The 10,759-nt window shown below is 40.6% G+C and overlaps 1 protein-coding gene across 6 annotated transcripts in view; it reads right to left on the reverse strand.

Annotated features, from left to right (window-relative positions):
- The window catches only part of LOC120860463 (ribosome biogenesis protein BMS1 homolog), a 30,950-nt gene extending 20,925 nt beyond the window's left edge, over window positions 1–10,025 (reverse strand). Inside the window, exons 1-9 of one of the 6 annotated variants that reach the window (XM_040236277.1) lie at window positions 8,641–8,665; window positions 8,415–8,528; window positions 6,849–7,063; window positions 5,941–6,131; window positions 4,872–4,951; window positions 2,595–2,783; window positions 1,830–1,972; window positions 986–1,107; window positions 115–308 (exon numbers count right to left, since the gene is read on the reverse strand). In XM_040236277.1, coding sequence (XP_040092211.1) covers window positions 115–308; window positions 986–1,107; window positions 1,830–1,972; window positions 2,595–2,783; window positions 4,872–4,951; window positions 5,941–6,131; window positions 6,849–7,024 — 1,095 coding nt within the window. In that variant the 5' untranslated portion in view covers window positions 7,025–7,063; window positions 8,415–8,528; window positions 8,641–8,665. Of the gene's footprint in view, window positions 1–114; window positions 309–985; window positions 1,108–1,829; window positions 1,973–2,594; window positions 2,784–4,871; window positions 4,952–5,940; window positions 6,132–6,848; window positions 7,064–8,414; window positions 8,760–10,011 lie in introns of those variants that run through there. The other 5 variants (XM_040236279.1, XM_040236275.1, XM_040236280.1 and 2 more) reach the window with 5 other exon arrangements.
- Window positions 10,026–10,759: the final 734 nt, after the last annotated feature.

Below are 10,759 nucleotides of genomic sequence, written 5' to 3' on the forward strand. Positions count from 1 at the left end.
ACACATTCTGAACATTTACAACATGCACTGTGGCCTTTACCACAGATATGAATAAAGATAAAAGCCTTGTTAAATAAAGGCTGACTACATTACTTCCCATGACTTCCCTCTCACCGATTCCTGGAAGCCATGGCTGCCCCCAAGGTCCACATAGACAGCATCTTTGTCATACAGCACACCACCAACTCCAGAGAGAGGTGCATACACCAACTTCTCCTTCTCATTTAAACAGCGCTTCTTTTGTTGTTCAGGTAGCGCACAAGGGTCTGGGAGGAAAGTGACATCACTCACAGCAAAATCTCCTACACCTGGAAGACAGACACAGAAAGTCGGCGTTCGCTGACAAGTGACTGGTGGCAAAAATGACACAGACAGAAGGCTTCAACCACAAGGGCAAAGCCTGACACTAGCACTGTGCCTGTCCAGCTAAACACCACCATCAAAGCAGAGGAAATTTGGTCAACTCAACACCTCTGGCGACCAATATAGAGCTGAGTTACTCTTAAAACTTCAGCAAGATGGCTTTATCTTGTTTGGCCATTTTCTGATTTTCTTGAGAACTGATGCTTTTGAACTGTGGTTCAAAAGAGAAGACTCTTGAGAGTCCCTTTGACTGCAAGGAGATCCAACCAGTCTATTCTATAGGAAATCAGTCCTGAATATTCATTGGAAGGACTGATGCTGAAGTTGAAGCTATAATATTTTGGCCACCTGATGTGAAGAACTGACTCACTGGAAAAGACCCTGATGCTGGGAAAGATTAAAGGCAGGAGGAAAAGGGGACAACAGAGGATGAGACGGTTGGATGGCATCACCGACTCAATGGACCTAAGTTTGAACAAGCTCCAGGAGTTGGTGATGGACAGGGAGGCCTGGTGTGCGATAGTCCATGGGGTCACAAAAAGCTGCACATGACTGAGCCACTGAACTGAGAACTGAAGTCATGCCAAGAGTTCTACAAATATATTTTACAGCAAAAGGATACCTGGTATGTGAACTTGGCTTTTGTTTTTCAAGTGTGCTCCCCTTAAATAACCATAAAGAGACACCTTCCGGTCACACTTGGTATTTGTTCGAATGTCTTCTGGGTTTGTCAAATCTTCCATCCTAGAAAAACAAACCCAATATTATATGTCAGAAATGAATGTCAGAGTTCTTATAACTCTCTTCACACTTCAATGATTCTCACGTTCAGTAATTCACTACACATATTATTTAGAATAGTATAGAAAATACAAAAATAAGGGAGCAGAGTTCACCATCTACCAGAAAAAAAGAAGCAACACCTGTCTCTATCTTTCTTAGGCTCTACAGGATCCACATTCCATAAACGAGACACCAGAAATGGGAAACGACATGCACCTGGGGTTAAGGAAAAGTAGAGAACAAATCCAGAAAAACCCTTTAAGGGAGAAGATAAGCTTTGATCTGGGTTTTTTAGTGTGGCTTAGATTTTGGTAGGTGGAGAAAGGGTATTCCAGGTTGATAAAAAATATGAAAAAAACATTAAGAAAGGAGAGCACACGGCACATCGGACTGACCAGAGCACCACAGTCCAAAAACAGCATCACTGAGAATTAAGGCTCAGACAGCAGGATGGGGCTCACATCCTATAGCCTTCAAAATCTTCACATTTTTTTGAACATTTCATACTTTTTTTTTTTACCCCTGAAGCCATAGTATCTATAAGTAATGGTACAAAAACAGTAGATATTTTCCATCAACTATACTTCTCTCCATACTTTCAATAATTAAGACAAAATAAGCTAACCTTTTTTAGCTTTGAAACACATGAGTCAGGAAGGAAAAAGTTTACATTCATTTTTTACCTGTCTGCCAGGATATAAGGGTGAGAAGTTTGCCACGTAAGAGGTCTAAACTTCATAACTGTAATAAAACGGCCCAGATTGTGAATTTCTTGATTTTGGTATTCTCCGTGTACCATTCCAGAAAGGTAAAATAGCTTTGCACCCTAAATATTAAGAAAAACAAAAAATCAAATTCTTGTCAATACAGCACCAAAATAAAGGCTTTTAAAGAAGCAATTCTAAGAAAGGGAGACTTCTACCAATCCACTGTGCCAACGCTTCCAGAACTTCTCTGGCTTCTTTCAGGATTCATATTGTTAGGGCTTTGTAGAGACAGAAATGCAAATATATTTAGTTTCAAGTTAAGCAGCGGCATCATGTGTCTGCAGTACGGTACATAAGGAACACAGGCTCCTGGGCACAGCAAAAATTCTACAGCAGATGGGACACAGTGGTTTGGGGGAAAGGAACGAGGGGCAGTGTGTGTGCACTATAGTTCCTGGTCCCGCAACAAGGAAAACCTTTGGATAAATTCTATTAAATCACAAATTCAAAATACTTAAGAGCGAGACACTGCCTGGTGCAGGAGGGATGCAGAGACAAATGAGACCCAGAAAGAGGTCCAGAACAAAGACTATCTAAAGGCAATATTTCAGGGACTATGAACAGTTTCCATATTAAGGAAACTAAGGAGGTGATCCTGTAGAGATGTTTGTTAATCTCTCCTACTTATTCTATTTTCAAAGGATTACAATGTTAGTATTCAATAATTAATTCTTTTCCTACCGGGTAGACTTCTGTCCAGAACCTATGTTTTAGTCGCTTCTTTGTTTTCTTCAGTTGCTTATTATGCTTGAAGGAATCCAGGTGAGTGAGAACACCCATAATTTTAGGAAAGCCATGTACTTGGCAGATGTTTAGAAATTCAAATGTTTCCATTTCAAACCCAAAGCTGGCATCTATAAGCATCAAAACCTAAAAACAGAAGACACAATTTCTTAAGGAGGCTACCCAAAATAGACCACCACCAAACTATGGCTCATGAGCCAAATCTGGCCTATCACTTGTTTTATAACTAAAGTTCTACTGGAACGCAGCCAGGTTGATTTGTTTATATATTGTCTATAGTGCATTTGCACTACAACCGCCAACTTAGTAACTACAACAGAAACTGGGACCCACAAAGCCTAAGATATCTACTATGTTGTCCTTTATAGCAAAAGCTTGCCAATTCCTGCTCTAGACTAAATCAAATGATTATTTAGGGAATCACCATGATAGAGAAGAGCACTACCCTTTGTAAACTAAAGATAAGTGAAGCCACTATTACTCCTCCAATGTTCATACATGTGCACACAAATCCATATACCATTGTGCCTTCACTGTGACTCCAGAGGCTTTGTGACAACCCAGAACAGAGCAATCAAATTAAGCTGGAATAAATAAATCAATAAATCTTTTAAGTATCTACATAATTCCATACTTAAAGAATGAGGTTGAACTATAGTACTTATTTCACATGTTCAAGACATACTAAGTGAAAAAAAGCAAAGCACAGACAGCATGTATGATAAATAGTGTGAGCTTTAAAAGGGTTGTATGTGTGTTTATATACATATCTGGAAAGATATTGGAGGGGGACTGAGAATGAGGGGTCAGAGAAAGGAAAGCAAAAATCATGCATTGTGCATACTCTGTAGCAATTTGAATATCTCACCAAAGGCACGTGTGCCTTTTAAAATCTTATATGTATATGAAAGGCATTTTTCTTAATAGGTGTATGCTTTTAAAATTAGTATATGGTGTACATTACATAAAACAGAAACTAATGACATGCTGAACTATTTCAATCACTTTAAGTACACAGGATTTAATAAGTTTATACTATTTTGTATTGGTAATAACACTTATTTTTATTAATGGTAGCATTACATATTCAAAATTTGAATGGTATTTATTTTTCTGATATTAAGATGGCATAACTGTAACACCTATATTAAATTACTTTTTATGTTTTAGGAGAGTTCCTGGGCCAAAGGATAAAATCTGCAGCTCTTTGTCCCAAATAGCTCTTCAGAAGTGCTAAACAAAAAAAAATTTTTTTTTAAAGGTATCTGTCAACCCACATTTACTAATCAATATGGTTTAATTTTTTTCTCTTTGGCTTTATTTTTGCTAGTTTTAAAGGTAATTAACAGACATTAAATTTCTATAAACATAATCAAGGTTATAAAATTTCCCTATGCTAAGTAAAGCACAGATTTTTCTATTGTAAATATTTAGAAGTTGTCATGAGATTTTTTTTACCCAATATGGTAAAAAGATCCGTATTTGATCATAATTTAGGAACAGAGTTTCTGACACAACCAAGAACAGAGGTTCCATCCTGAGAAAGTTGCTTTCTGGGAACCTCAATTTCATCATATGTAAACTAGAGTTAATACCTACTTACTTCAAAGGCATACTGGGGGATTAGCTGAGCTAAATTTGTAGAAGCGGTTAGCAGAGTGCCCTAGTAAAGGTCCAAGAAATGGTATTATTATAAACTTGTATGTATGTATGTATGTATGTATGTATGTATGTATATATATCTTAATGAGCTTTAAAAAATATATATTTATTTATTTGGTTGTGCCAGGTTTTAGCTGCAACATGCAGGATCTTCAGTTGCAGCATGGAGGAATCTAATTCTCTGACCAGGGATTGAATCTGAACCCTCTACACTGGGAGCAGGGAGTTTCAGCCACTGGACATCCAAGGAAGTTCTATCAATGTGCTTTTTTTTTTTTTTTTTTAATGTGCTTTTATTAGCTACGTTCATTAAACGTTTTCTCGACCTATGGTTTGCCTTTAGATTTTGGAATATGTTTCATTATGCACATTGTATTTTTATTATAACAATTATCATTATCATCACCAATTCAAACACATCCTTTGTATTCCTGATGATACTCATCATTCTTTCTATAATTTTAAACCTTTCTTTCCTTCAGCATGGGATAAATAACCTATTTCATTGCTGTAAGTCCCAATCAGAAACCCATGCTGTCCCCAGGGACTTACCAAATCTGCTACTTTAGCCAGGTCAATCATCATGTTAATGTCACAGCCACATTCAATAATGGTGAGTCTGCGCTTTTTACCTATAAGTGAAAAAATGAAAATTTTACTTTTAAAAAATCTTGGAAAAAATCTGTTAATTCTAATTGTTATTATTTTTTAATTGTATCTGGTAAAGCACCTTATACATTCACAAGAGTATATCAGAAATTCATTTTTATGGGAGAAAACTAATCAAACAAGTTCCATCTTAGTTTTCTTGCTATGTTCTCTAACTTTAAAAGAGTATCAAAAGTTCATCCTATGAATCAAGTGCTCAAACAGGTAAAATTCCAACTGGATGGGCAGATAAGCAGGCTTCACGATGGCCATGATCATGCTATTTAGAAGTGGGTTAACACTTCTATCTCTATCAAAGTTTTCCCTGTTCTCATAACAGTGGAAAAAACCCTCAAACATAATGCAACAGAAACTTCCTGTAGTAATCATTATTTTTAAATTAAACTAAAAGAAATCAGTCATAATCATGGGAATGCCTTAAAGAAAAAGAAAAGCCTTAATCCAGATATATTATTGCTATAAGAAGAGACTTCAGATTCTACCACTGTCATATGGGAATTTGTTTCATCTTCCCTCAGACTTTATTTAGAAAGGTCACCATTTTCCAGAGCAGATGAGTTCTCACAGGAAAAAGAAATGAAATACTCCCTCACTTCCACATGAATGTGGCTTCATGAGGGCAGGCAGCTGTGCCTGGTGCATAGCAGGTACTCACTATCTGTTAAATGAAGGTGCTCACCATGATCAAGCCAGCCCACCCAGGTCTGCCAAGGCTTTCAGAGGAGCACAGCTTGCAAATCCATATAGCAGTCAGAATAAGGTATAAATCTACATTATTATTACCTTGGGGAATCGATCCTTTTCTGAAGCTACAGCCACAATAAAAGTACAAGAGCAGTAACATGAGGCAACAATATTACTTTAACATTTACCAGTCAAGAAAGTGTTCAACAAAGACAGGCACGTTCCCCAGATGACACCTGCCATGCCAGTCTGTGATAGCACCTCTTACCTGACACGATTGTTACTGGGCCTCTGATCTCTGTCAGCTTCTGTCTGGTAAAGTTCCGAATGAGGCACTGAATCAAAGTGCTCTTTCCAACTTTTGGAGGCCCCATCACTACCACCACTATTGGTGGGGGCTCTAGTGGAGTTCGATCAACCACTGGAATGTGATGCTTTTTTGTCTTCAAATCCTGAGTCCTATTTGTTTTTTAAAAAAATAAATAAATAAATTCACTTTCAATATAGACAGCATTATTCCTAGAAGCAAAGACTTTAAAGAGAGCAGAACAGACAATAAGTGAATACAGTTATACATTGTTAACTTCTGGTCCCAATCCAAATAACCACCTCAGTAAATATATTTATATCAGGCTGACTTCAATAGCACAGATTTGAAAACTATACACACCTTAAATCTGTTTGCCTTATTAGTTGACTTCAATAGTTTAAAAAGAAAACAACAGACAAACATGGAGGCAGTGTACCATAATAAATAAAAGAGGAGGCTTTGGGGTTAAATTTGGCTCTTACTAGAAGAATTTAATTCAATAATGTTTAATATACCTATAATAAGGACTCATTAATGAAAGCTATTTAATACTACACATTGTAATTATATGAGAGATATCCAGAAAGTAACACAAGTGTACCTGTTATGATAGAAATTGTTTAAAATTTACAAATTCTATAAATTCTTAAGCTTTTCTCTTGGACAAAAGAAGCCAATCTGTATGCAGATGCTGGAGGCTAAGTGGCTTCCACAGGAAAGACTTCTTACATTTCAGTAAAAGAAACACAGCTTGCACCTCCATGTCCTTCAGAGTTAGAACAGACTCATGAACCCAAATAACTGGAGAGACTCCTACTATTTAAAAAGAATAAATGGAAGAACCACTAGATTCCAGTTAAACATACCTGTGAAAGGATCTCGCCATCCGCACAGCAGACTGGACTGCAAATGCTTTGGGGTTTCTCTTCCGGGCATCTTCCTCATCACCAAGTTGGAGATCTTGCAGATGCCGTTTCTTCTTCTTTTCAGCTTTGGGCCCACTGTTTTTCTTTCTGTGTTTCTTCTGGTCCTTAGTCTCCATAGTGGCTATTTACCAACTCACAAGTAACTCTAACCTACACTGAGTGGGATGAAAGCAAGACAAGCATTTTACAATTAAAAAAAAAAAAAAAACACAGAGAAACACCGTAAATTTCATTTAGATCTTTATGAAGAGATATATATTTCCCACCCCCATTACTCAATGGGAGGTGGAGGGTTGGGGTGGGAACTGCTTAATATTATCCCCAATTTCACTTTTTTCTATTTTGCTATAAATTGGTTACCTCTGCTTAGGTTACTTTTGTCTTAAATATCCTGTATTTTTCAACACAGTAGCTGCCAGGCACATGTAGGTATTGAGAATTAGTGAAATTGAATTTTAAATTTTATTTAACTTTACTTAATTCAACTCTAAATTTAAATAGCCACATGTGACTAGTGGTTACCCTATAAACTCAGCCTTAAAAATCAACTGGATTAATGAAATGGCTTTCATACTTACATATTTTTAAGATATTTTATTTTGAAAAATAAAAGCATTTTATAATCTTCCAACATAATAGCGGTATTACTTTTAGCAACTGTTGAATATGCAACATTTTTAAGTTCTAGTACATGTATATATATATATATATATATATATATATATATTTTAAAAAACGGCAATATCTCCCTGCTGAGATGTGACTGACTCTGGACGATGCCTGGACACCACATGGGTTTGCAGAAACCCTTACAATGATTTCTGAGAGTCCCAGGAATTCATGGCCCATAAATTAGGAACCACTAGACTGGGGAGTTTTTTAGGAAATCAGGTCGCATACAATCTGGCGCTTGCTTGGGGGAGAAAAAAGGCGGGGGGTGAGGTTACTTAATTCAATTAAGGTACTAAATTTATTTCAGTTCAATAAATATTTGCATCGGCCTATAATAAGCTAGGCATTGTACACGGAGACGACTACAGCTAAAATCTAAACTAGTGGAGGAAACCCAAACCCCATGCTCTGTGATACTCTATAGGGACATCAGAAGTCTGCACAATTGTCGGCAGAGACTTCTCACAGACACTCACCAGAGGAAACAGAAAGGCCACATATACTAGCATAACGTAAAACAAAAACCCAAATACCCAGAGAAACACTAGCCGGGAGTTGGGAGAGCTGCGTTCTAGGAACGCTTTGACTAAACAGGTGTAGAATTTCAGAGACATTATTTTTCCTCTCTACTATGAATATATTTTGGTTCCGAACTTGTGCTGATGACTTTCTCCTTCTTACGGCTGGGTGGGGCGTGGGGGCGTGGAGGTGGGGGTGATGAGAAAAGCACAATTTACAGTCAACAGATCTGGCTCAGGTCTAAGTCACTGCTAGGATTCAGTTCAGTTCAGTTCAGTCGCTCAGTCGTTACCCAGCTATGAAACGACCTCTCACCTCTCCCTGTCACCTTCCCTCCCGGTCCTGGCTCTCTGAGTGAATTTCATTCAACACTTCTCTGGCAGGTACGAAGTATGTCTGCCCGCAGAAGAGACGCTCCTCAGGAGCAGACTGTCCAGGAGAACCGAGGGAGGACCATACCACGCGCGCGACTCGCGACTCTCTTGGCGCCCCAGCCCGGAAGACCCCACTACCGCCGCTTCCCCCAGCCCGCGGCCGTTACCGGGTTCACAACTTCTACTCTTCCTCAGGCCCGCATGGACAGCGCCGGAAGCGGAAATGTAACCTACCAGCGGACTCTACACGCCGGCGGGAAACAAGGAGGCAAAAGAAAAAGAGCAGAAGGGGGAAGACTTTCAAAGGAAAGCCAGAAGGAAGGCTTGTGATTGGCTGAGGGCGCTCTACCCGGAGCCCCGCCCCGCCCCGCCCTGCAGCCCTGTTCTGCAGACACCCGCGCTGCAGCGATGGGTCTGGGAGTACCCCTGCGCCCCGCTCCCCCGGCGTCGCACACGCCCAGGTTCGCCCCGAGGCCGTGGTGATGGTACGGCATGGTACCCGTTCCCTGGGTCGGAACAAAAGCTAGAAAGCTAGAAATGACACATTTGTCCTAGTCACACCGGAGTCACTGAGCCCATCCACTTTGAAAGCCCCAGGTACTGCATCCTCCAACTGGCCAAATGGAGTAGCACTCCACTGGGAGTCGCACTGGTTGGTCCGTGTGCACTGGTTGCTCATCCTTAAAGATGACAGAGCTGGAGGTCGCTTTTACTGTTAGGACCCTCTTTTGCCGAGACCAACAGACTTTAAGAGGATACTCTGATCCAGCATGAAATTCTTTTGCCATTTTCTGTTCCTGAAAGCGGAGCTTTTCCCTGGGGGGTGGACTTCTTGCCTTTTTCTTGGGGCACAACTCCCCCGCCCAGGGCTCTGCCGATTTCCACCTCTCAGGTGATCTGGGATGCTCTAATGCCAACAATGCTAGGTACATTTTCAGAATTTGAATTTTCCTCCTGGAGATTTTCGTTTCAATATGTCCCCACCAAGGCACCCGAGGCTCAGTTCTTCTACCTCCTAACACTAGGCTCACCTATGCTTTTCACCCTCAGCATCGCACAGGTATTCACTTATTGAACGCTATATCCTCTGTGCTGTGCTTCGGAGGCTACCGTACAGGGCACATAGTTCCCTCATCTGTGAAGAGGTTATAATTTTGTGACATCGTGCAACACTGTTCCTCTCACTTCTTGGAGATTTCAGTATACACGTTATAATCCTTCCAACGACCTCTTGGCTCCATGAATGACACTTTTATCCTCTGCCTTACTTCAAGCTTTCACGCTCCCTAAGATTGTACCCTACCTGGACTTTGTCCTGTCTAAGGACTGGAAACCCCAGAAGCATCCCACTCTAACCACCACTTGCTTTCTTAACAGTCTACTCCCTCTAATGCCATGAATCAAGACTTCATGACCCAACCCATATCTCCAACTCATATAGTACTAACTTATTCTCGTATGGCTTCTTCCTCCCTAGTAAACTAGTTTCAAGTCCATGGTCAATCATTATAATCAGTGTCTTGCATCCTTAACCTCACCTCCCTGTCACCTCATCATTCAGTTCAGTTCAGTTGCTCAGTCGTGTCCGACTCTGTGACCCCATGAATCGCAGCACACCAGTCCTCCCTGCCCATCACCAACTCCCAGAGTTCACCCAAACTCATGTGCATCGAATCGGTGATGCCATCCAGCCATCTCATCCTCTGCTGTCCCCTTCTCCTCCTGCCCCCAATCCCTCCCAGCATCAGGGTCTTTTCAAATGAGTCAATCTTCGCATCAGGTGGCCAGAGTATTGGAGTTTCAGTCTCAGCATCAGTCCTTCCAATGAACACCCAGGACTGGTCTCCTTTAGGACGGACTGGTTGGATCTCCTTGCAGTCCAAGGGACTTGCAAGAGTCTTCTCCAGCACCACAGTTCAAAAGCATCAATTCTTCAGCGCTCAGCTTTCTTCACAGTCCAACTCTCATATCCATACGTGACCACTGGAAAAACCATAGCCTTGCATTTCTGCTTGGTAAATTGAAAGCCCTGGATAAACCCAATTGCCTATCTATTCCATGCTGCTTCTGCTGCTGCTAAGTTGCTTCAGTCGTGTCCGACTCTGTGTGACCCCATAGACAGCAGTCCACCAGACTTCCCCACCCATGGGATTCTCCAGGCAAGAACACTGGAGTGGGTTGCCATTTCCTTCTTCAATGCATGAAAGTGAAAAGTCAAAGTGGAGTTGCTCAGTCGTGCCCGAGTCTTAGCGACTCCATGGACTGCAGCCTACCAGGCTCCTCTGT

Source organism: Oryx dammah, unplaced genomic scaffold (genome assembly GCF_014754425.2).
Source record: "Oryx dammah isolate SB20612 unplaced genomic scaffold, SCBI_Odam_1.1 HiC_scaffold_11077, whole genome shotgun sequence".
NCBI classification, from domain to species: domain Eukaryota; kingdom Metazoa; phylum Chordata; class Mammalia; order Artiodactyla; family Bovidae; genus Oryx; species Oryx dammah.